Source organism: Pogona vitticeps, chromosome 14, assembly GCF_051106095.1.
Source record: "Pogona vitticeps strain Pit_001003342236 chromosome 14, PviZW2.1, whole genome shotgun sequence".
Classification (NCBI taxonomy): Eukaryota; Metazoa; Chordata; class Lepidosauria; order Squamata; family Agamidae; genus Pogona; species Pogona vitticeps.
This window is the reverse complement of record NC_135796.1, coordinates 11,586,843-11,612,904: the sequence shown is the minus strand read 5'-3', so window position 1 is coordinate 11,612,904 and position 26,062 is coordinate 11,586,843. Positions and strand designations below refer to the sequence as shown.

The following is a 26,062-nucleotide window of genomic DNA, read 5'->3' as shown; positions in this document are numbered from 1 at the left end:
TCCATAAGACGCACCAAATTTTTAGCATAGGAAAACAGGGAAAAATAATCTGTTTTCTTCGCTCCATAAGACGCACAGACTTTCCACCCCCCTGTTTTGTGGGGAAAATGTGTGTCGTATAGTGCGAAAAATACGGTATATTTGCTTCCCAAAAAGCTAAGAGGGAGGAAAATTCCTTTTGTTAAGTGATCAGCTAAAGGAGCAACTGATTTCCTTAAACCCACCAGCAGCTCTATCGTTGGTCTCCAGCTTGCTTTCATTTGTGGCCAGCGCAGAAACCAAGAGGCAGAGGACAATCATCTGTCCATGTTCAACCCAATCATTTGCCTAGATAGGTCCCGTGCATTCGCCTGTACAAAATGTCTTGTCACTCATGGCGACGAGGAAATAGTTAAATAAAAGGTAACTTTGCATGCTCTTACACACACCCCTTCTTCCCTCCTGATTACCCTATCAAGAAATCTGATTTTTATCCTATTCTCCCACAAAAGAGTTCCAGCTGGTGTTATGTAGTTCTTTTCCTTACCTTTTCAACAATTCCCTGATTCACGTTACAAAGAACTGCATTGACCTGTTCTAGATCACTGGTTCTTAACCTTGGGTTACTCAGGAGTTTTGGACTGCAACTCCCAGAAGCCTTCACCACCAACTGTGCTGGCTGGGGTTTCTGGGAGTTGCAGTTCAAAAGCATCCGAGTAACAAAGGTTAAGAACCACTGTTCTAGATCACCAATGAGCTTCGTTAATTGGAGAATAAGTCTTCCCAGTCTACACTCAGTATTCCAACCATTATACCTTACTGGCTTTTTGTCAACATATATTGTCCATTTTAGATAACTGACAATATATTAAAAAAATAGCATTTATACAATACTGTATATAAAATAGTAAAAATACAGCCATTTTGATTTTTTTAATTTGAATCAATTTGATTTTTAAAAATCATTTATTTTTCTCCACCCTGTAAACTGGCTTCTGGTAACTTGATTTAAATTTGATTTAAATCAAATCCACCCTGCCAGTTTGCAAGTTAGAAATAAAGCCAGTTTTCATTTGTTGTTTGTTTTTAGTACACAACATCAAACTTTGTGCGCACACCCAGACTGGACAATACTCACAACAAGCTTCTACTGCTTTTATGGTATTGTTCTGTGGATCCCAATTTGAATTATTTTTCTCACATTTTATTTGCCAGCAACATTCATTTCAGCCTTCCTGAATGCTTATAGATCCATAGTTCCTACACCTGGGACCCCAGATATTTCTCCTTCCATAATCTGCAATTGGCATGGCTTAGGGTTAAGGAATAAACAACTGAGGACTGGGAATCTGAGGTCTTCAAGCTCTATATCTCGGCACATCCAACAGCCAAATGATTCAGTCGCTGATCTCATCAAACTGCCGGCAATCTTTAAGATCTAACTAAAAGCAAGCATGTAAATTCTTGAAGCAACGGCGTTAAACTTTTAGTCCTCTATAGCAGTGGTCCCCAACCTTGGGCCTCCAGATGTTATTGGACTACAACTCCCAGAAGCCTTCACCACTACTTCTGCTGGCCAGGATTTCTGGGAGTTGACGTCCAAGAACATCTGGAGGCCCAAGGTTGGGGACCACTGCTCTAGATGTTTTGGACTTTCAACTCCTAGAATGCTTAACAGTCCCCATTCTGGCTGGGGTTTCTGGGAGATAAAGTCCAGAAGATCTGGAGGACCAAGCATTGAGACATGGTGACCTAAGGGTCTTAAGCAGCCCCTCAAGTAAACAATTTTCCATCCATGGAAACTCACTGAGAGGTGGTAATGAGAAGCTGCTCCCTGAACATCTCATACACCTCAAAAATCCTAGCAGGATTACTATAACTATGTCATGTTATCACATCTGCCTATTAAACAAGAATTTGATGCTCAACAGACTGCTGTGATGGTCTTTGGATACAAAACAGCACCCGCAGAGATGAAACGGGCCAGAGGACCAAATGTGACCGAAGGCACCCTTAAAAACTGAACTGTACTATTAAAGAAGTTTAAACACTTTTGAAAGAATTAAAATCTGATCTACAAAACTAAGTGACAGCTCTAAAAACCTCTAGGTTAGAAACTGACTAATTAGCCTTGAAACTGACCGGCCATGAAACAGTTCACAATCCCTCCACCTTTGATCTGTGTAACATTTTGTTTCCTTCGTGCATACAGTGCTATGGCATTTTCATTCTGAAAATGCAAGAATCCATGCTTATACTGTACACACTTTTTTCCATTAAGAATGAGCCAGTTTCCAATTTAGAATATGAATGGAAGAAGTGAGAAATGAAAGGGGTGGGATATACAAGACGATCAGCCAATAGCTGACAAATCAACTGAATACAGTGGTGCCTCGGTTAACGACGATAATCCATTCCAGGAAATTCGCTGTTAAGCAAAAACATCGTAAAGTGGGGGGAAAACCCTTGAAACGAATTGAAACCTGTTCAATGCGTTCCAATGGGGTAAAAACTCACCATCCAGCGAAGATCCTCCATACAGCGTCCATTTTCGCTGCCTGTATAGCAAGGAGTCCATCCCTAAACACAGCGGGGAGCCATTTTAATTACCCGGTGGCCATTCTGAAACCACCAATCAGCTGTTTGAAAAACGTTGTTTTGCGAAGAATCCGTTTCCGAAGCAGGGAACCAATCATCGCAAAGCAAAATTCCCCCATTTAGACCATCGTTTTGCAATCGCAAAAAGATCATCGTTAAGCAGATTCGTCGTAATGCGGGGCAATCGAAAAGCAAGGCACCACTGTAAAGGCAAGCCTACCATACAAAACAAGCTGACCAGCAAGTATATAAAACAGAGCAGGCCAATTCCCGTTCACTTGGATACAAGTTATTTAACAAAGCGGAATATAAGAAATATTTATGTAATCCCCGATAACAATGGCAAAGGTCTCCAAAACTGAACGCAAATGTTTGGGAACTGGAGTGCTGAGAAAGCCCCAGTGGACATATCTAGCCATTATATAACCTGGACAACTATTATTCATCAAAGATGATTTCTGAACTACATGTACTGTACCAACACATTTCCAGTCTCCTGGGAATGCAGCGTTTTTGAAAGTGACACTCAAAGAGTACACAAAGATCGGGTTCAGCCAGTCTCTACATAGTCCCGCACAAGAGCCTCTTGCATGCCGTCATATCAGAATCTTATTAAAAAACATAGCCCCCAACTGCTGAAGCAGGAAGGAATTCAGGCCATTTCCTCTGTAACTTCTGGGACACAAAAAGTAAACTTTGTCAGGCTGCATCCGAGGATTTCTCTCCTCAATCACAAGGAAAGAAAAACGCTGGGTAAACTTTTCAAGCGTACACTTCCAATTTTAAAGTGAATTCAAGTTTAGTGTATGAAAAAAAAAGATTAACCAGTGGCTTCTTATGACTAGAGTACAACCATGAATCTATGCAAAAAATGTCATTTTCTTTGATAATAATGATGTAACAACAAAATGGGATAATGGGAGGAACAATGGGGTGCAGACCGTCGAACTGGGACTTGGGAGATCAAGGTTCTAGTCCCTGCTAAGCCAAGAAATTTACTAGGTGACTTCGGGCCAGTCCACTCTCTTAACCTAACCCTATTTGGGGAGGAGAACATTGTACACTGCCTTGGGCTTATTGGAGAACAAGCAAGATATAAACATCAGTAATATATGAATAAATAATAATATTATTATTTCCACCTTTCAGCTAATCAAACTTGGAACTGTGTACAAAAACTCAGTTCAGAAGCCACAACATCTTTCAAATCCTGACAAATCTGAGGTCAAGCCATAGTATAATTGCAGCTCCGCTTACATGTCCATTTAGCATAATGCAAGCATGATTTAGGCAATTGATTTCATCCGGCCAGTGAGAAGCAACCAAATCAACAGAGATCATCACCAATCATAGGAGAAAATTATAGTCTCTCTGGTGTTCTTCAATACGGCATATCATTATATGCTGAGGATTTCCTTGACAGGCGGGATTTGATGATCCATAAGGTCCCTTCCAGCTCTACAGTTCTAAATGATCATTACCATCATCAAGCCTTACATAAGAGTGTGGCTGACACACCAGTAAGTTGCCTATGTCAAATATTCCACAAAATCCAGAATGCTACTGTTTAGGCAGTAGCTCCCGTTTGCCTTTGAACTAGGAATGTGGCCCTGAAGATGTTGCCCCATCATCCCTCCACTTTACTGGCTCTACTGGTGAGCGCTGATGGGAAATGCAACTGAACAACATTCGGAGGGTCACATGGTTATTCAGTTGTGTTTTAATTGGTTGCTGTTCAGTTGTTAAGTCGTGTCCGACTCTTCATGACCCCATGGACCAGAGCACGCCAGGCCCTCCTGTCTTCCACTGCCTTCCAGAGTTGGGTCAAATTCATGTTGGTCGCTTCAATGACACTGTCCAACCATCTTGTCCTCTGCTGTCCCCTTCTCCTCTTGCCCTCACACTTTCCCAACATCAAGGTCTTTTCCAGGAAGTCTTCTCTTCTCATGAGATGGCCAGATTACTGGAGCCTCAGCTTCAGGATCTGTCCTTCCAGTGAGCACCAAGGGTTGATTTCCTTCTGAATGGATAGGATTGTTCTCTTTGCAATCCAGGGGACTCTCAAGAGTCTCCTCCAGCACCACAATTCCAAAGCATCAATTCTTCAGCAATCAGCCTTCTTTATGGTCCAGCTCTCACTTCCATACATCACTGCTGGAAAAACCATCGCTTTGAGTAGGCGGACCTTTGTCAGCAAAGTGATGTCTCTGCTTTTTAAGATGCTGTCTAGGTTTGTCTAGGTTATGTTCTTTAAAAAAAAAAAATTTCTTGCAGCAGATAAATCTCCAGTCTCCCATGGCAAAAGACAAAGAGACTTGTTCAGGGAATCGTTCCCATTTCCAGGAACCTTTCCTAAGACTACGAAATGCTGTGATTCATTACCATTTAGGAAACAGTTTCATTTCAGAACCAACTGACCAATTTGCTTGGTTAATTAGCATAAGGAGCAAGCCCTGCCGATGAGTCAAGGGCCACCTTGGTTTCTCTGATTAATCCGAAGTTTAAAAATACCTAACCTTTCTGTGAACACCACCACGGGGTCAAAACAGATTTGACATTATTCACTTCCTTTAGCATGACTGAGTATAAAAGGAGAAGAAACCACGTGGGAGGAGAGAAAGCGGATTCAGACTGGACCACATAAAGGAGAGAGTGTTAAAGCTCTGATCCCCTAACTACACAATCCCAGTCCATCCCATAGTTATCACCACCACCCACTTCAAAAATACAACAACAGCCAAAGATAGAGCTAAAAACATGGACAACCTCACTGCCAGTTCTGCTACTGTTAAGTGCCATCAGGTCACCTCCAAATTATGAACGAGCAACCTCCAAGATGTTTTCTCCTCAACTGCTCAGCTCGGCTCTTGTAAACTCAAGCCTATGGGCTTCTTTTAGTGAGTCGGTCCATCTGATTCTCCTCGTTTCCTGCTGCCTTCCCCTTTCTCCAGCATTCTTGTCTTTCCCAGAGAAACCTGTCTTCTCCTGATGCGCCCAAAGTATGAATGCCTCAGTTTCAACATTGTTTGCCTCCAGACAATCCACGCTTGATTTGATCTACCTGCCAGCTTTATCCTCTAAATATTCACACGCTCATTTCTCACTTACTCTCCCCACCGACATACTCCCACACACAGACACCTGCTAGTGTAAATATATATATATATCATCCTTCCCTTCCAGTTTCTGCATGTACCTGGGTTTCAAGCTTGATATTAGCTTTTTCTGTGCTATGGAGCAGATCAAGCCGAGGTTGATGACAAACTGTGTAGGCTATCCTACTTTGGACAGAGCTTGAGAATATAAAGCCTCATTGGAAAATACAAGAAGGCTAGGAAAAGTTGGAGGCAGCAGGAAAAGAGGAAGACCAATTTTAAGATGAGCTGACTCAATGTTGTGCTCGAAGACGCATGTTTGCTTAGCCTTTGTTCTCAGATCAAGGAAAAGCCCTGGCTCTTGCTCTTCCTTTTAACTGATCACACAACTGACAGCAGAGACGAGGAATATGTGGCTTTCCAAATGTTCACAGCCTAAAACTCCCACCAGCCCTAGCCAGCGCAGCAATGGTGAGCGGAGAGTTATGGGCCCCGGAGGGCTACCTCCTCTCCATCCCTGCTCGAAAGGAAATCCATATTGTCCCCATTCCTACATACACCCTGCAAAGGAAACTACAGGCATAACATTGATTCTCACTTCTTCAGGTTCCCACAACGTCCGGCAACTTCTCTTGGAATCGGCACAAAACTGCTAATCGAAATGTATTGCAAAAACATAAAACAATTCACAGCCTTGAAGCAGAGATGGGCGCAAAGGTGGGAGAACCAGTCGGGAGGCGACAGGGCGGTGAGAAGGGGGGCAAGCAGGTAGTCCTTTCCAGAATAAACCCGAAAAACACACCGCAAACCAGTTAAGTTTTTCAGGAAGTTTATGACGGATCATGGGTAGCCACGAACCATGACAAACCATTGGTTTTCCAGTTTGTGCCCATCTCTGCCTTGAAGCCAACCGGATTCAGTTGACCCATTGAACCAAGAAGATTTTCATAAGTGTTGACTCACCAACCAGCAAATATTTTAGCGGATCTACACTCCTGCCGAGATTAGCAACCGATTTAAGCCACAGAGTCACAGAAACAGATCTGGGAGGCATCTCAGAGGCCGCATGGATCCTTGGAGGTCACTGATCCATGCCAAATCTTACCGCCTCCCTGGGCCAATGGCTCTCCGGTCTCTCTTTGAGGTCAGCTTTAAAACTGTGAGAACAAACACACATTCAAAAAACTGGGCAAAAGGGAAGAAGTTGCCAGCCCTGCCCTTGAAAACTTGCTGAAGGGCACACACCATGTTACATTGTAGGTGTTAAAAATTCTACAGCTATGTTCATGCTTCAACTTGCAGAAAATATTGTGCAAGGGGAAAGAACTTTCTCAGCTTAAATTTTCACGCAGGACACTTGGGCTGAAAACATAGAAGCCAACCTTGAATCCCCCAACCAACAGTTCTTTAATGAACTTTCAGAATACTGTACAGTGGTGCCTCGCAAGACGATTGCCTTGTGGGACGATTAATCCGCAAGACGAGTGGTTTTTGCGATCACTGTTGCGCTTCATAAGACTATGTTTTCTATGGACGATTTTTGCACGATGAGGATTTTTCCCCATTGGAACGCATTAAGTAGATTTCACTGCATTCCAACGGGGAACCGCATTTCGCAAGACGATGTTTTCTATGGACGATTTTCGCAAGACAACGATTTTTCCCCATTGGAACACATTAAGTAGATTTCAATGCATTCCAATGGGGAACTGCGTTTCGCGAGACGATGGTTTCACAAGATGACGTATTTCGTGGAACAAATTAACATCGTCTTGCGAGGCACCACTGCATAGGGCAATAAGTCCATTCAAAATCTGTTAGGAGAGCATTCTCATGAGGGCAGAAACATGGGTCAGTGAAAAAATGGCAGTGATGATGTGATGGTTAGTGTCTTTGGTAGCATTTCTAATTCTAAAGTGATTAAAAACCAGCTCAGACATCCATGTCTTATTCTTTCAAATCCCGCATGTCTGGGATTTGGAGCAGCGATTATGTCTGTAGCTGGTTTTAACAGAGTAAGCAGCCCAATGCATTTATAATGCCAAAACCAGAGACATTTTATAGGCTTCAAAGGGAAGAAATAGCTGGATACAAGCCGCAAGACAGCTTTTGCCTCTCTTTATTTAAGATTATTTTAAGATAACGGCAAGGATATATGCAAGTCCGGCCGAAGGACCATCTCTCTGGCAGGGTGCAAAAGACCGTTTGCCAGGATTTACACCCAACAGCTTAAACCAGACATTCTGGGTGGGGAGGGAAGGAAAGCAGGAAGCTCTGAATCCATGTGGCATTCCTAAAATGTTTTCAGAATTGCAAAGCCAAGCACAAAATCTGCAGCTTATGAGCAAACGGAGAAAGAAAGAGAGAGAGGAGATGTAGAAATCCAGAGTGTCTCCTACAAGTAGTTCTAGAAGTAATAAAACTACAAATTGCAATTTGGCAGTACAGTGGTGCCCCGCTTGACGCTGAAATTGCTGGACGATGAGTTTTTTGCAATCGCAAAACGATGATTCAAATGGGGTTTTCTGTTTTACAACGATCAGTTCCCTGCTTTGGGAACCGATTTTTCACTTCACGACAATCAATAACAACTGATTGTCGGGTTTTCAAAATGGCCACCCGCTGTTTTCCGGACCTATTTCCGGAAGACAGCGATGCAAAATAGCTTCCCCTATGAAGGATCTTTGCTGGATGAGCAGGTATTTCCCCCATTGGAACGCACTGACCAGTTTTCAATGCATTTCAAAGAGTTTTTTGTTTTTGCTTGACAATGATTTCGCTGTACAGCGATTTTGCTGGAACGCATTATCGTCATCAAGCAAGGCACCACTGTATATCAATATGCATAGGTGCCCCACTCCGATAGTAATCCTATATGCGCTTACCAGGGAGTAAGCTCCTTTGAGCATGCCCAGAATTTTTTTGTTTGCTCACTCAGAGACAAAGTGATGTTTTCCAGTATTGGAGAACTAGACATTATAACTCTTCCTATTTACTTTTCTATAGATCAGAATCCACAGATCTTCCTTTGCTTAAGCTGCCTTTGCACTGCAGAATACCTACCATCACCTCCCTCAAAAAATTATAAAACCAACATTCACACTTTCATGTTTCCATTCCAGAAATACTGTACATTAATAGGGCCTGTGTAGAAAGACAAGATAAAGATTCCCAATGCCTCTTGGTTAACTGCAAACACAGAAACAAAGAGTGCTAATTCTATCAGATAAAATCGACCTTGGGAGTTCAGTGTTCTGCAGACTGCTTTATTTATTTATCTGTATGTCATTTTTAGAGACGTAAAAATTCTTTAAAACTTCAATTTTTTTCTGGGGGGAAAACAGGGGAAAATATTTGTTTTTTTCTGGAAAATTTTTTGGAAATTTCCATTTCTTCATCAATCTAGTCTAGACAACGTTATATATACACATTTTTTTCGGGGGTGGTGGAATGTTTTTCTTCCCTGCTTTTTTCTGAAAAAAAGGGAAATTTTCAGAAATGTTACATCTCTAATTATGCTCTTACAAAAATATAATGGCAGTAAAAGCTGTGTTACACAAGGTAATCCACCAGGTGAAACTTTCCATCCTTAAATACACACCCATTCCATGTATAATTTCAATTATTTTAATTGAAATAATATCAACTGTGGGTCCTGATGGCATTGTATTTTTAATTGTATTTTAATAGTTTTTACCTTTTTATTGAATTCAAATTGCTGTAATCCGCCCAGAGACCTTTGGATAGTGTGGGCGGCATATAAGTGAAATAAATAGATAAAATAAAATAATTACCGTATTTTTCGCTCCATAAGACGCACCGATTTTTTAGGAGAAGAAAACAGGAAAATATAATCTGTTTTCTTTGCTCCATAAGACGCACAGACTTTCCACCCCCGTTTGGTGGGAAAAAAGTGTGTCTTATGGTGCAAAAAATTGGTGCCACAGTGAGACTACCTGTTGACTTTTTGTCTATCACTGCAGTCTTGCCAGAAAAACTTAATACCTAATACTAGGTTTTATGATCTGTCTTATCTGTCCCACAGTGTCTGCTTTGATCAGTGTCAGCTTCCAAAAGTCTCAGGTAGAGAATCTTTTCCATCTCTCACTGTCTGCACCTTCTAAATAGAGACACTGGGGCCTGAGTAAACGGGATGTAGTGATAATGGCCATCTCACCAAGATCTGGGACACCCAACTTCAAGTCACTCAACTATGAAACCTGTTCCATCACCTTGACCTTGATTTGATCACCATTTCTCAACCTTTACAAGAAAAAGAACAGTGAGGCACCACGTATCAGTGTCAAAAATGATTAAATTGACACAGGCCCCTTCCCCACACATACTTTTCCACTGAGTTACTGTCTGCCTTTTTAGGAAATCACTCAAAGTCCTCACTCCTAGAAGTGGGAACATTCTGGGTTGGGGGTAATATATTAACCTGAGATGTTCTGTATACAAAATATGTGATGTTCGTAAGTCGAAATGTTTGTAAATAGGGCCGTTCGTAAGTCGAGGGTTGACTGTACTATTGAGATACTGTACAAAACCTCGCTTTAATAACTATCAGTGCTCACTTAGGCAGGTACGTATTCTGCAAGGCAATCTCAAGGATAGGCATTGCCCATGCAGAGCATGTGTTCTGCTGAGCATCTCCAACCATCATCAATATCATCACCACCACCCCTCATTCCAGTGGGACTTACAACAGTTTAACCCTGTGGTTTTCCATTGAGCTGGAGTCACTTCTATCAAAAGCAATCATTAAATCACTGGCATTCCTCATGCAAAGGTGAGCAATGGAAATTAATCTCTGGGCTTCTTCATGCAGACCAGGCGCTCTCTTCCAGAGCTTCTGTCCTTTCTCCCAAAACTACCAGGCATTAATTGTATAATCATTAATAATAAAATCTGCCTTGGCTCCTTTCTTCGGAGAAAGGCAGGGTAAAAAAAAAAAGTTAATTAAAGCAAAATAATGGAATGATGCAATACCATAGTTAAAGCATCAGCCTTTTACCTCTTTGTCGGCTGTTTTTAGTTTAGTTTGAAATGCTTTCATTGTTTCCTATTAACTTTTAATCTGTTAATTTAATACACGGATGATGTTGCCTTTGTCTTGTTCTTGTTATGGCCTGTGAACCGCTTAAAGTGGCCCTTTGTCAGATAGGTGGCATAAAGATAAAATTAATTTAAATTTAAATTTAAATAAAAGAAAGAAAGAAAGAAAGAAAGCAATAAATAAATAAATAAATAAATAAATAAATAAATAAATAAAGCAGCAAAGCAATGAAATGTATTTTTACAGATCATAAAACGTGATTTAATACGCAGCCGCCACCAGCGCTCCTTCATAAATTAACCCAAGATTGCTGCATGAAAAAAAACACTGTGAAGGCCACTGAATTGAGTCTTTCCTCCATGCCCTAAAAATGAATGGCAGCTGTCACTCAAAATGAGGAGGGAAAGGGGAATAAATACATTTGAGACGCTGTCCTTCCCCCCCCCACCTACCTTAGAAACTTCCAGCCTGCCAGGAACACAAACCAGGGAGGGAAAAGGGAGGGGGGCACCCCACCCCACACCCTTGTCTGTCAGCTTGTCAATCAATCAATCAATCAATCAATCAATCTGAAGCTGTCAATCAACTCCCAGGTCGGCGACGGTCGGCAAAGACCCAGCTAGGAACCCAAACTCTGAGAAGGGCTGGAAAGTAATCCCGTTACCCCTTTTACCTGAGCCCAAGTCTCGACTTTTTCTCCCCCTCTTTCAAGCGCCTCAATCCGTTGCCGGGCCCAGAAAAAAAAGATCTTTTTTTCCTTCCAGCCTCCACCCGTATCCCAGAAGCCTCGGCGGGGGCGCTCTAGCCCGCCGGACTCTATGGCAGCCCTCCGGCGCTTTCGAACTGAAACGCGCCGTCAGGACCATAGAGTAAGAGGCGGGGGGAGTCCTAGACCGCCTCGCCTTCCCCGCTTCTCAGAGTCAGAAGGCCTTTCCCTGGCAGTCCATCCACCCCAGATGTGATTAATTGGCTGCTGTGTTTGTTTATTTTCTTTGTTTAAAAAAAACACCTATCCTTGAGCAACCAACTTAAAACAATACACGCAATAGTATAGAATCCAAAAGAAACACCAACACACCAACAAAATAAATAAATGAAATAAAATGTAACTAATCATAATTAAAATGATGAGAAAGCAAGGCGGCAGGACTGATAATATAAATATGACTTGTTCCCTTCTTTTCTCAATCTTTTAGTCTCCTCTCTAGACTGCACCGGCTTTATTTACTTCTTTTTTTAGCTTCAAGACTGCAATTTTGGAATCCCATTTTAATGATAAACTCTTGGATTTATTGTAATGTTTACATGCATTTTAAATAATGTTCATTTTGTAATACTGATTTAATGATGGTATCTTAATTTACTGTGATGTCATAAAGTGTCATAAAGTGTCCTATGCCATCATCATCATCATCTTAGAACTGCAGCACTAGAAGATACCATATGGATCATTGGGTCCAGCCCTTGTCAAGGAGCCCCAATGGGGGAATCGAACTCAGACCCTCTGACTCCACAGCCAGAGACCTCAACTACTGAGCTGTCCAGCCAGCTATTGCAAGAAAGGCGGCATATAAATCAAGTAAATAAATAAATATTGTATTTTCCATCCTTGTAAGCAAGGAAAGAGATGGGACTTATTTGTTTATTTTACTTTATTTCTCCCTCACTTTTCTCCCGGTAGAAGAATTTAGGTGCAGATTTTATTTTAAATAAAATGTAAGATGGGTGTGTGTGTTTGAAAATACAATTTGTCTCTAAAACTTGCCTGTATTATCTCCAAAAATAGCAACACAAGAGCTTTCTCCCTGCCTCTGAAAACTACATATTTCATAGCATATTTACTCAGAACTACCTCCTGTTGTGTTGATTGGGTCTTGTGTAGGCCAGACTCAAGTTACTTAAATAACAAGTAGAAATAACTAAGAACCAGCATAATGTTGTTGTTGTTGTGGGCCAAGAGGAAGGAAGGAAGGAGCTGATGATGGATAAGAGGGAGGAAGAAAGGAAGGTTGGTTATCCATTTCACATCCATTTCTCCTCCCAACGGCTCTATGGCAACTGAACATGCTCACCCTTGTTGGCTGTTTTAGAAGCTCTGCACAAGCACACAAATACATTGACACATACTTTTTTCCTAAAGGTACTTTTGAGCTTCTACAACCCTAAATTCAAGCCAGAGGATAACCTCCCTCATGTACGTGGCTGGCTTCCCAGGGATAGTTGAAGAACAAAAGTTTGCAATTCATAGGCAGGATAGAAATAGACCAAGATTTAAAAAAAAAAAAAACATTATAGAGTTAATATTGGGTATAGATCACAAATGAGCTGAATCTACAAAATAATGGCAGTAGTTGACTTCAGTGAGTTTTAGGCAGGAGCAGCTTCCTGGGCCCATTTTGATTTCACATTTATATCCCCTCCCTTGGGACATGTTAGTAAATCAAAAAGAAAAGGGGAAAATAACTCCTCTTATGGTTGCAAAGATAAGGCCTAACCTTTGAAAATGCCATGGCGCAGACAAATGTCCCTTGGCCCGCGCTGCCAGGCTCTTAAAACAATAGTGTTTAGATAAGTGCTGATGAAGTTGTTTACTGTACAAATTAATATGCTACTAGTATTCATTTTAACTGCTTCTCTGCCTACGCTGGATTAGAAAAGCGTGCAGCATAAACCTTCCACACCAGGATACTTTTGACAGTATTCTTATTTTTTTAATCACCCAGAGACTATTGACTAACTGTTTGTACCTATATGTTCAGAATCACAGTGCTCTCTTAAAAAGAAAACAACTCCACGTGGGAAAACCCTGTCTTTCTCCCTCCCGACGCGGAAGTCCTGTGGTGCAGTTCTGCACATGGTATAATGTTTAGAGATGAACTGCCAGATGTTCAGAAATCTGTACTGTATAGACCCTCAGCTGTTCTATGCTAAATCATGAGACTCCGTATGCGGCAGATAACATCTACAGAGATTTCTTGAAGACAGTTGGAATCCAAAAAGTCATTCCCTTTGTGTAAATGGGCAAAGGGATATCAGACATGGATTCGGGCCTGTTTACAGGAGGATTGGGAACATGTGGCTTTCCAGATGTTGTCACACTGCAGTTTCCATTTGCCAAATCCAGGGCTGCCCATCCTGAGGGATCATGAATTTCCATTATCGGGGGGGGGGGCAGATGTAGCCCAGTTGAGCTTTATAGAATCACAACATTTGAGTGGCGGATAAAAACAACATCTTTTGGTACCTTAATAATAATAATAAAGTGCTGTCAAGTCAATTAATTGTTGAATGAATGAATGGATAGATGGATGCCTGGATCCAAGCAGAAGATGGCAGCAAGTCAGATATTTAAATAGAATAATATGTAGTTTAATTGTTCTTATATTGTTAATATCGTGTCTAATTTAGATCCTTAACCCCCCCCCCAAAAAAAACAACAACAACAGGATAGAGGAATTTTAAAAAGACTGGCAATTTCCTTTCTTTTGTCCCAGTGTCAAAGTTTAGTGAGTTTATGTCTGATTGCAGGCATATACACATACGCACACAAAAAAAACCCCACATTCTTTTCAAACTTCCTTTAAAATACCTTATTTCAAATGCCCCAAATAGATAATATGACAAAGAGGTGTAGCAAGAGTTTCCCAATTGTTCCATGTTGCGTCTCTAAAAATATGCCACTTTCTGACTTCCTCCTGTTTTTAGAGGCTATCGTGTTTGACTGTTTCAGCAGCAAAAAGAACAAAAACAGCGCAAAGTAAAAGAGATTGCAGCAACCTGAAGATCAACAAGTTTATTTTGGTCTGAACTTCCAGAAATTGCAACCTGCTTTTTCCGACTTGATGGGTTTGTCAATTTTTAAGGTGCTATGAGCTTGCTGGATAGCTCAGTGGTTTAGGTATCTGGCCAGCCTGGGTGGCCTTGGGCAAGCTGCACAGTCCCAGGGCACCCCAGAAGAAGGGAATGGTCAACCACTTTTGAGTATTCTCTACCTGGAAAACCCTGGAAAGGGTCACTATAACCTTCATGGTTTAAGACCACATTACCCGTAGGAACGTCTCTCCTCGATATATACATACATATGTTTATTACAGTCCCTAGACCAATTGGATCCAAGCTGTGTTGCATTTAGAGAGTGAATCTCCCTCTTTCTGGGCGTAGATCTTGCTCAAAATTCTAATTTAGATCAAAGTCCTATTCCATTTGCTGCCGGGTTTATTATATGTGTTGTCTCTGGTTGCTGTTTAGCAGTTTAAACTTCTTAAAATAAACACTATATTATGAGAACAGAGGTTTCTGAGCCTCAAAGAGAATTTCAGTGCATTGTGGGATATAAAATGTATTAATGTCAATGATCACATGCTGTCAAGTCAATTTCAGTTTTTTCCAAGTAAAGAATACAGTACTCAGATGTGGCTTGCCATTGCTGCCTTCCGGGCATGCCCTGGGACTGTGCAGCTGGCCCAAGGCTACCCAGGCTGGTTCTTCTCCCAGGAGGCCCAGTGGGGGAATCGAACTCCCAACCTCTGGCTCCACAGCCAGAGATGTAAACCACTGAGCTATCCTGCCAGCTATAAAAATGTTTTAGGAAGTATAAAAATACCAAACGGTCTGTTCCACCCAGAGCCGGGAAACATAAATGAGAATAAGAAATAAAATAAAATAAAACAAAACAAAATGTACTTTCTTGTTGTGTGGACGTTCTCTGACCCAAATGAATTCCATTATGTCAAACCCCACTTCATGCTTCTATTTGCTGGCTATGTAATTCTTTTTAGCCTCTGCATGATGTCACCTTCTCTGCATGTGATATCTGACAGTAAGGATCACTAGTCATGAACATGCATCCGTCCCATCGCAGGCAAATCCAGCGTCTGAAGCAAACAAAGTAGCCACAGCTAAAGGCTGCAAAATGATGATTAGAGTCCTGTGACATAAATGAAACCACAGACTTCCCTTCCTTTTGAGACAGCCACAGGCTCCGTGACTCTGGTGGCGGACATGTGTGACTTACACAAGCAGAGGGAACAGAGGAAGGGTGGGAACATGATGGAGGATTCAGGCTTGCTGAGAAGCTGGGTTATCAATCAATCAATCAATCAATCAATCAATCAATCAATCAAGCCAGGGAGGAGGAGGTGAAAAGAAGCTTGTAGCACGTAGCCATGACATGATTTTAAAAACAAAGAGGTTCAGAAAGTGCAAGCAGGTGAATGCCTACACTCACTGTGGATAATGGACATTGTAGTCTAACATATCCAGAGAGTGCCAAGCTAAGATTTCCTGCAAAACCCTGAGTTTAGATGTATGCTGTGCATTTTGTTATGGATTTTATGGCATTGGCCTCCCTGCTGGAGCTCAAAAACTCTCCAGGCACTCATCATTAAAATACACATCGAATATGACTTTTTTTTTAAAGAACGGATACTTTTGACAACAAACTTGAAAATTTAAAACTTTGGATAACAAAGTTTAAAATTTAAAATAATTAAAAAAAATGCTTCAAATGCTTCAACAACAACGTGGAAAGGAAACAAGTATTATCAGCTTGGAAGGGTCTCTATTAAAAAGAGGTTTTTAGTGGATATTTTTAGTAGATATTTCACTTTTTAGTAGATATTTCAGTCTCTTGGACCACAAGGGGTGGGTGGGATGGGATCATTTGCAAACTTCCTAACAATAGGAAGGAAAGAATATGGCATAAAGTATCTCATAGGGTAACGTATTCCAAACATAGGGGGCCACCGCTGAGAAGATCTGATTCCATGTGGTTCCCTTTTAGGGGCTCCCTCAGCGTGGCTGATTTTAGCATTGTGGATTGAGAGGAGAGGGTGAGATGGGCAGCTGATTTCTAAGAGAGACCTTCCAAGAAGGGTCAAGCTCCTAAACCGTTAAGGGCTTTCACCGTTGACCGATCTGACCGATGGCTTGCAGATCTTCAAGGTCTAGCTGCCCTTCGTAATCTGCAGTCTTAAGGTCCAGGCATCCTGTGCAGAAGGAAAAGTTGCAATTTTTAAAAAGATGACCGCAGCACCCCTTAGGACACTCTTCCTACGGGGTCGGCTTATCCGTCATAGGGCGTGCTCGGCTGCTATTCGATGTGATCACTTCCCGGTTTCCACAGAGGAAGCATTTGTGGTTAACATCCACAACATGACCATGTCCTTTTTAGGCACTGCGCGCCAGACACACCGATGAGGAAATTAGGAACTCTGTGCTCCTACTCAGGCAACAAAGATCACGACCTTTGAGAGTTTACTGAAATAGATGTGCTTCATGTAAGGCTTTTTTGACCTCAATCTCACTTGCGCTGATTGATTTATCCTGTGGTGTGGACTCAGTTCCTTTAGACCCGGAGTAGGAAATCTCACAGGGTTGATAGTTAAAATGTTTTCTAACTGGTTTTAATCTTGGTTTTGAATCTTAATATCAGTTAAATTTATTTATTTATAAATAATTATATATATTAATTATTTTCAGGGGGAATAAGCCCTAGTTAACAATATAATATATAACAACTAGGGTCACTTAACTACGGCTTATTTTCCCCAAAAATAAGACCTAACCTGAAATTAAGCCCTAGTATGATTTTTCAGGATGCTTGTAATATAAGCCCTACCCCCAAAATAAGCCCCAGTTAAGTGAAACCCTGCCCTCCACCATTGAGCAGCGACCAGAAGATGATGACATGACTGTTTTGGAATAAATGTAGATGGTTGTACATAAAAGAAATAAAACATCCCCTGAAAATAAGCCTTAATGCGGTTTTTGGAGCAAAAATTAATATAAGACCCTGTCTTATTTTCAGGGAAACACGATCTTTATATAGTATTTTGAAATTGTGTCTGTTTTATAGTTTTATACGTTGTGAGCTCTGCCTTGAGTTTCCTATAGGGAGAAAGGCACATACGAATGAATGAATGAATGAATGAATGAATGAATGAATGAATGAATGAATGAATGAATGAATGGTACAGCTCACATCTGCTCTGACCATTGGCCCAGCTGGCTGGAGCTGATGTGATTTCAGTGATATTCAAAAGATCAATAGCTTAACACCCTGACTCTAACTATTGATCTTCATTCACAACATAGGTTCAAACTATTTTAAAGACTCCTCCAGACACATATGAATATTCTCAGCTAAGGGTCTCCTCTTGCTCCCATCTTTCTCACAAGCGTATCTGGTGGGGAGCTGAGTGGGACCTTTTTTGTGGTTGTTCCCACAATATGGAACCCCTTCCCTCAGTAGCTCCTTCCTTTCTTTCCTTCCATCAGCAGGTGAAAACATATCTCTTTAGAAAGGCTTTAAGGGAGTCGGGAGGCAATTAAGATGAGGGGATCCTTTAAAATGTTAAATTTTAAAACACTGTGTTAAATGCAGAGTATATTAATCTTGATTGATTTGTTTTAAATAATTGTTGATATTCCTTCTCATTGTATGCCAATTTTGGGGACCCATCTAGGGAGAAAAATGGAATTAAAATAAAATAAACAAAAAAAAACATGGCTTTGTGCCCATCATCATCTTGGCTTTTCAAATTAATTTGAAAATATTTTGTGAATATAATAACAGAATTAAATAATAATAATAGAATGACAGAGTCCTTAGTTTACACATTATCATTATTCAACCCTAACTTGCAATATCATTCTTCTACTGAGGATATTTCAAAACTCTTTCAGTATTGTTTTGTGATTTCCTTTCATTTTGTTTCTGTTCTATTTTTGCTGATGGCAAACTCTTTTTCAGGAGAAGGGGATGACAGAGCACGAGATGGTTGGGCAGTGTCGTCGAAGCAACCAACATGAATGTGAATAAACTGCGGGAGGCAGTGGAAGACAGGAGGGCCTGGCGTGCTCTGGTCCAAGGGGTCACGAAGAGTCAGACATGACTTAACGACTAAAGAACAACAACAATGACATTTGTTTTAATGTTCAACTGTAGCCCTGCTTTGGCACTTTCTTCTTTCCCTTTCATTAAAAGCCATTTCAAGTCATTGCTGCTTTCTGCCCGCTGGACGTTTGTTGCTCCACCAACTTTCACTCCTCCTTCATCTGAATCTAGTCTGGCTTTCCGTACGTTCTGTTCTGCCTACAGAACGAACACATAACTTTGCCATTATTTTTCTCCTTTCGCTCTTTTTTTTAATACCAAGAAGGTTCAGAGTTGACCCGTTTTTTCTGCGTCTTGCCATAAAGGATAAGACAAACTTCCTCTTAGAAAAAGGGGAGTGGGTGGGGGTTTCGTTTTATTGTTCTCTCCACCGGGAGCCAACCAGCAAGACACAATGGCATCTCTTTATTGCAGGAAATCTCCGGCAGGGGCAGGACGTCACCCTCTCTGCCTGGAGACGCTCAACGCGGAGTGCCAAAGCCGGTAAGTCTTCCAGTTTAAAGTGAAAACACAGGTGTTTAAAACCCAAATGAGAAAAGCGTTTTCCGACATTCATCAGGAAACACAAAACGGTAATTCCACCTCTATCCGTTTCAAAACAGAGGATTAGGACATAGGTTGTAGACTTCCACATGGCAGTGGGCCCATTCACAGCGCTAGATGGGGCTGATGGGCTTCGGAATCCAACCACATTTGGGGCACTGCAAGACATTCACCCATTAAAAGGTCTTTCTGTAAAATCTTAAGAGGATTCCTGGTACACTTTGGTCAAAATCTTCTTGCTGTTCACGTAGCCGAAATTTACACGCCCAGGCGTTCTGATGAGTTTCGCTAAGAATTTATTGCCATTTTCTGGTTGAACAACTTAACAGTGTCAAATGGTTGCACAACACACACACACAACTGCTTGCAAGGCATGGTATCCGCGTTCGCAAGGATTTTCCAGCTTCCGGCACAAATTCAAGCGACACCGGAGTAGCTACTCAAGAGGATTTTGGCCCCCGTCTGCTTTTCTTCTCATGGATGATAATGCCCAGAAGGGCTGCTGTAGAATCTTTTTCCACCAACTTGATCCACAAAGTGAATTGTTTCTCCCTGCGTGATTCACAAATTATAGGTGCAATTTTAAGGATTTTGGCTTTCTCCACTCTGGGCGTTTCTTGCTAGCTGGTTTCCTATTTATGGCATCCTCATTTCCTTGACAGTTCCTTATAATCCTCCCTGAGAAGCTTTGATCTGTGACAATGCGCCTTACAACCCATCATAATCCTGTGGCTTTTACAACAGGTTCATGCCATAGAGCAAACCAGAAATTGGTGTGTCTAGCACAGCCTTAGGTTCCCAGATGTTCTAGGACTACAACTCCCACAAATTCCTGGGCAGCACAGCTAGTGGTGAAGGCTTCTGGGAGTTTTAGTCCAGGAACATCTGGGGACCCAAGGTTGGGAACCACCGATCTAGCACAGTCCTGCTTGATGGCCCCCAGATGTTTGACCCACACAATATCCATTGTCCACAGGCAGCATGGCCACTGACTGGGAACGATAGGATTTGTAGTCCAGCAAGACTGGACAACGTGTCGCCCGTCACAAGCTGGAATCCTTTCCCCTCCCTATCCCATTTGCGTATTTTCTAAAAAGATGTTGAGCCTGAAAGCAGAGACTGTCCAGTTTTTATTCAAATTTGATCCACTCACAAAAGCATTTTTTAACCTTTACAGCAGGGCGTAAATGCCATAAAAGAAAAAAAAAGTAAATAAATAGATATGTACACATTGAAGCAAATTCTTTTCCAGGAGATACATTTCTGCCTGAAAATACGGTAGTTTATCGTCTTATTTTATTCTTGCCGGTTGTTTTCAGCTTCAACTCCCAGAATCCCCCACCATCAGCCGCTCTACCTGGGGCTTCTGGGAACTGAAGTCCAAATCATGCTGGCTCGTTGGGTTAGGGCAAAATGGGGTGCTCCCCCCCCACCTCAGCCAGTGTCCAAACTACGGAACGGAGGGTCAGGATTCTACCCGTCTTCCCCTCCAGTTGAATTCTCGATGTCATCCCACTCTTATTTATTTATTGATTGATTGATTGATTGATTGATTGCATTTATATGTCACCCATCTAGACATAGTCTACTCTGTGTGAGTTTGGCACAAAGAGAGAGAGAGAGAGAGACGGAGAGAGACGGAGGGAGGATGAGAAAATAAAGATTAATGGCTAACCTAACCACCCAACTTTGAAACCAGGCACAGGGAGACGGAGGAGGAGACAGAAATATGGCTGATTGTGTGTGTGTGTGTGTGTGTGTGTGTGTGTGTGTGTGTGTGTGTGTGTGTGTGTGTGTGTGTGTGTGTGTGTGTGTGTGTGTGTGTGTGTGTGTGTGTGCGTGCATGCTCCTGTGTGTATGTGTACATGTGCGAGTCCTTCTTTACTTGTGCGAGCGCATGGGCGTGCATGTTCCACTTTGGTGCAACAAGAAATTCCGCGACTCTAACATATTTAGAGACCTTCGGGTAGTGTGGGTGGCATATAGGTTAAATAAATAAATAAATAAATAAATAAATAAATAAATAAATAAATAAATAAATAAATAAATAAATATCTGGGGCCGCCTTTCCACTCCATCTAGAATCTGCCCCCCCACACACATACTGCTCCTCGGTCGGCCTAAAGGTAGGGAGCACAATTTCTTAATAAATAAATACGAATAATCGAATTTGGCCCCTGGACTGAGCTTTCTACCTTGAACCCCTGGATCGCTCAGCGGCTTAGGCAGACGTTGGGAGTTCGATCCCCCAACTGGGTCTCCTTGAACGGGTCTGGACTCAATGACCCACAGGGTCCTTTCCAGCTGTTCAAGCATCATCATCATCATCTTGGACACCAGACACTTCACAGCCTACTCTTGTCTTCCTTTCCCTAAACTTATGGGGTGTTCTTTCCCCGTCCCACTTGCCCCCAACAAGACTCGCAAATAAAATAAAATTAAACCCTTCCTGTCCTTGCCTGCTTTAACCCTCGTTCCGCACGACTCTAAAGGGCCCGATCCACCACCACCACTTCCTTCTGAGCAGTCACGATGGCCAACCCTCCTTTCTGGAAATCAGGGAAGCCCCCATTCACACCCCTACATTCCTCGTGCTTTCTTTGGCAATCCGAAGGACCCGATGCACCCCCCGGTCCAGAACTGGCTGGCTTCAAAACCCGGTTCCCTTTTTCCCTTTCACACGCACACACCCCACCCGGGTTCAAATCCTGCTCGCCCGCCCCGTCTCAGAGGCTGACTCAGCTGCCCGCGTGCCGAGGCGCCTTTCTTTCCCACCGCGCCCTGATTGGCCGACAGCGGGACCCTCCCGGCTTCTGATTGGCCCTCGCGGGAAGAGGCGCCTCCCCCGCCTTTTCCCCCCTCCCGGGCAGGGATAAAAAGACTCCCGTCGAGCCTCGGCGTTCCAGACGCGCTCCGGATCGCGGCCAAGAACCTAAAGAGGAATCGAGGTGTGCGCGCGCGCTCCAAAGCACAAAAAAAGGGGAAATCGGAGCCCGAGAAGCGCCTTTTTTTCTTGGGATCGTCTGAAAAGGGGACCGGGCATCTCAAGCCATGGCCTCCGGAGCGGTGCAGATCCTGGGCTTGACGCTGAGCGTGCTGGGCTGGGTGGGGGCCATCCTGGTGGCCAGCTTGCCCATGTGGCAAGTGTCGGCGTACCTCGAGAGCAACATCGTGGTGGCCCAGACGACGTGGGAGGGCCTGTGGATGGCGTGCGTGGTCCAGAGCACCGGGCAGATGCAGTGCAAGGTCTTCGACTCCATCCTGGCCCTCAGCCCGGAGGTGCAAGCCGGCCGGACCCTGATGGTCATCGGGGGCTTGATGGGGCTGGTGGCCCTGATGGTGACGGTGGTGGGCGCCCAGTGCACCACCTGCGTGCGGGCCGGCAAGGTCAAGGACTGGGTGGCGGCGGTAGGGGGCGCCCTCTTCCTGGTGTGCGGACTCCTGGTCCTGGTGCCCCCGTGCTGGTTCGCCAACATCATCATCAGCAACTTCTACGACCCCACCGTCCAAGCCTCGCAGAAGCGGGAGATGGGGGCCGCCCTCTACCTCGGCTGGGCAGCCGCCTTCCTCCTCTTCCTCGGAGGGTCGCTCATCTGCGCATCATCCTGCGCCCGCAAAGGAGACCTCTCTGCTTTTCCCGTCAAATATTCCGCCCCCCGACGGCCCACCAGCACTGCCAACGGGGAGTACGACAAGAAGAACTACGTCTGAGAAGCCATTGGGGGGGGGATCAGGATGGGACCCCCAAAGTGACTCTAAAGATGGGGGGCCACCCCACCCATCCATCCCCAATCAAAGGGGATAATAGGAGAGGGTGGTGTGGACACAAAAACTTTGGAGGTCTCTAATCCAGGATCAGCCCCGCTGGACTTTTCTCCCTGGACCTGCTTGCTTTTGTGCCTTTCAGAAAATAAAAGGAAAAACTCTGCAAAAGAAGAACTTTTCTAAAAGATCCAGGAACTCCATCCAGCCTTGCCTTTAGGACGGTCTGATTTCCTTGTATTGGGATTTTACATCACACTAGTCCTCATCGAGAACGATGCTTTGCATCTCTTCTTCACCGGAAGCCTCAGGGGGGGGGAACGCTTCTTCCAAAAAAGCAACCCACGCTGTTGACTTCTTTTCAATGATGGGGAAAATTGGGAGTTTGAACTTCTTCCATGTATGACTTTCCTGGCCCATAGATGTGTTGCTTTGTTTCTTAACTGGAAGCACGAGGGTGGGTGGGGGGGTTTAATAGCCACACCCCATGTCTCTCTTTAAAACGTAAATGAAAGTTTGAACTTTTTAAAGTATTGTTTTTTTGCAGTGTTTAGGGTCACCCTTAGTTAATTTATCTTTGGCAAAACCAACCTACTGATTGGAAATAAGAAATATCTCAGAGGTTCACACACACCCCTGCACTGATCAAAGGGATGGAGGGGGTTGTTAATTACATTTAGGAGCAATGTTTAGATGTAAAATTGGTTTCCGATGATTCGCTTCATTTTGATGGGGAAGCCAGGCGTATTAGATCTTTTTAAACAAATGTTGCTCTCTAGTTGCATTTTTTTAGAAACCCATTATTGGGGGTTAGCTGCCTGTTGGGTTAAATTAAGCCTCTGGAATTGTGTCAGACTCGTTAGAGAAAGTGACTGGCAGGTCACGATGTCTGATCAAACAGCAGGGTAAGATTTCCTCCTTTTAAACTGTTTTTTCTTTGAACATGCATGATGGAGTAATTAATGTTAAGTTGTGCGCCAAAAGAGGTTAGACTTGATTTTTCAAAAATGCAAACCATTAAAGTATTGTGGTTTTTTCCTATTTTTTTAAATTTTTTCTTGCAAATAAACTCAGTCCCAGGTCTGAAAAAACGGTTTAAAAGGATCCATTTTTACTACCGATGAAAAAGTTTTGACCTAGCATTCTGAACCTATGTCTGTTCTTGTAAAACTTTTTTGAGATTTGGCACAGGAGATGTTGCTGGTACTGGATTTGATGCAATTTCACACCCTACCCTCCGTCTACTGCAGTTCTCAGCAGTGTGTTTTCAAATCAAATACCTTTGTATTAATTTTATACACCTGTTTGTTTGTTTATTTATTATCTGTCTATGATGACTGCATGTCTATTTTTTTTTAAGTGACTGGATTTGAATAAAAATTTGCTCAGGTAGCAAAAAAAAAAAAAATTATATCTCTGTTCCTGAATTTACTTGTTCTTGAAGAATACCCAATGCTTTTAGAATATGTTTTAGCAAAATAGTGCCTTACTCTGCTTTTTCTGTTTCATTGAAAAAGAAAAAAAATAAATCTTTCAGTACCTCTAAAAACTACCAAATGTATTAGAGAAAAATAGAGGGGTTTAGATACCTGGCTATGGATCCAGTGGTCACGAGTTCAATTCCCCACTGAGCCCTCCTAGGATTACAGCCAGCCTGGGTAGCCTTGGGCAAGCTGTAGAGTCCCAGGGCTCCCCCTAGAGGAAAGGAAAGGAAAACCACTTTTTGTGTACAGTATTCCCCACTTGGAAAACCCTGAAAAATCAGCATTGACTTGACATCACATGATTATTGGGGGGGAGGTTTCAACAGGCAGAGGAAAGGCAAGTATCTTTGACTACATTGACCCAGAGCTGGCTCTGAACTCTTGAAATGCAGTCCGGTTTCAGCAGTCTTTCCATGCTGATCTCAAACATTTATTTAGCTTCAAGTGTCCGAGAACAGTTGCTTGGCGGTACAAGGAGATTAGTTCCTACAGCTTGGCGTAGTTTACCTCCACGGTCTCTGCTCTTTTCAATGTTGCTTGGCATCTGCTTTGTTCCCATACTTTTTCATTTGTTCTCCCCGCTGGTGTGCCAGGGGCTAAAAAATCCTTCCGAAGAAGGGTGGGTTTCTCAAACAACCTCCAAATCCCGGAACAGATGCCAGCATTCTGAAACGGATTTTACATGAAAAGCAAAGCCTTCATCTGAGCGATGATGTTTTCCTGTTGAATAAACAGCCTTGCCCATTTTCGCAGTCCTCTGCTGTACGAAAACAAAACGCAAATTCCTTAGTGCCAGGGTGGGACCAGGGACTGCCAGGGAATGCTGATCCGATCTTAAGTGGCCTTCAGCAACAAGAGAATGTGGATTAGAAGATGCATAAAGCGGAAATTTAAAGGATGGAGGGTGATTTCCAGCAGGGTTGGAAACGTCTTAGCTTAGGAAGAAGAGGGGTTTAAAATGACCCATGATATGAACATCGCTGGAGAGAACCTTTCCTCCTAGAAGCACAGGATTTATTTAAAATATTTTATCCCACCTTTTTTTCCTTAAAAAGAACTCAAAAGCGGCTTACATCATTAAAAAGACAATGTTTCAAAGATTTTTAAAAGTGGGTATACAAATATTTTAGAACGAAACAAGTATTACATTTAAACAATAATAAAATCAATACTGAAACACATTTAAAACGAGGACTTTGCTTGCTTGCGGAAGGACAGTGATGATGGAGCTAGCCTAGCTTCCCGTAGGAGGGAGTTCCCGAGCCTGGGAGCAGCCACAGAGAATTTGGGATTGACAATACATTTGGACACAATTTGGAAAAAGTTAACTTTTGGAGCATCGTAGTGCCCGGGAAGTCATTTTTCTAGACTGGGTTTAAGAAGAGGCATAATGGTAGTTAATACAGACCTCTTACTATCACACACTGTGAGGACGATTCTTTAAAAGCCTATTAGACGAATTCAGGGATAAACCTACAGTATTGGTGATGGTTGTGTGGAACCTCTATGTTCAGGAGCAATCTATCCCTCAATACCGGATGTGTTAACGGGGAAGAAGTATAACTTCCCCAGCTGGAGGATTCTGAGAAAGAGGAATATGAGACTACGTGGAAGGAAACTAGATGTGGTGGACTTTTCATTTCAT

General features: G+C 42.7%; 2 protein-coding genes across 3 annotated transcripts in view; one reads left to right on the top strand and one right to left on the bottom strand.

Annotated features, from left to right (window-relative positions):
* Positions 1 to 11,581, bottom strand: part of LOC110085354 (septin-2) — a 71,019-nt gene extending 59,438 nt beyond the window's left edge. Inside the window, exon 1 of one of the 2 annotated variants that reach the window (XM_020805456.3) lies at positions 11,405 to 11,581. The gene's annotated coding sequence lies outside the window, so the exon portion shown is untranslated. Of the gene's footprint in view, positions 1 to 6,635; positions 6,830 to 11,404 lie in introns of those variants that run through there. The other variant, XM_072983391.2, reaches the window with a different exon arrangement.
* Positions 11,582 to 22,062: 10,481 nt separating this feature from the next.
* Positions 22,063 to 24,341, top strand: CLDN5 (claudin 5). The gene has a single exon (XM_020805472.3). The coding sequence runs from the start codon at positions 22,223 to 22,225 to the stop codon at positions 22,880 to 22,882; it is 660 nt and encodes a 219-aa protein (XP_020661131.1). The 5' UTR covers positions 22,063 to 22,222; the 3' UTR covers positions 22,883 to 24,341.
* The last annotated feature ends 1,721 nt before the right edge of the window (positions 24,342 to 26,062 follow it).

Bases quoted from the DNA above. Each gene is read 5' to 3' on its own strand.
- CLDN5 (XM_020805472.3), top strand. From the start codon at position 22,223: ATGGCCTCCGGAGCGGTGCAGATCCTGGGCTTGACGCTGAGCGTGCTG.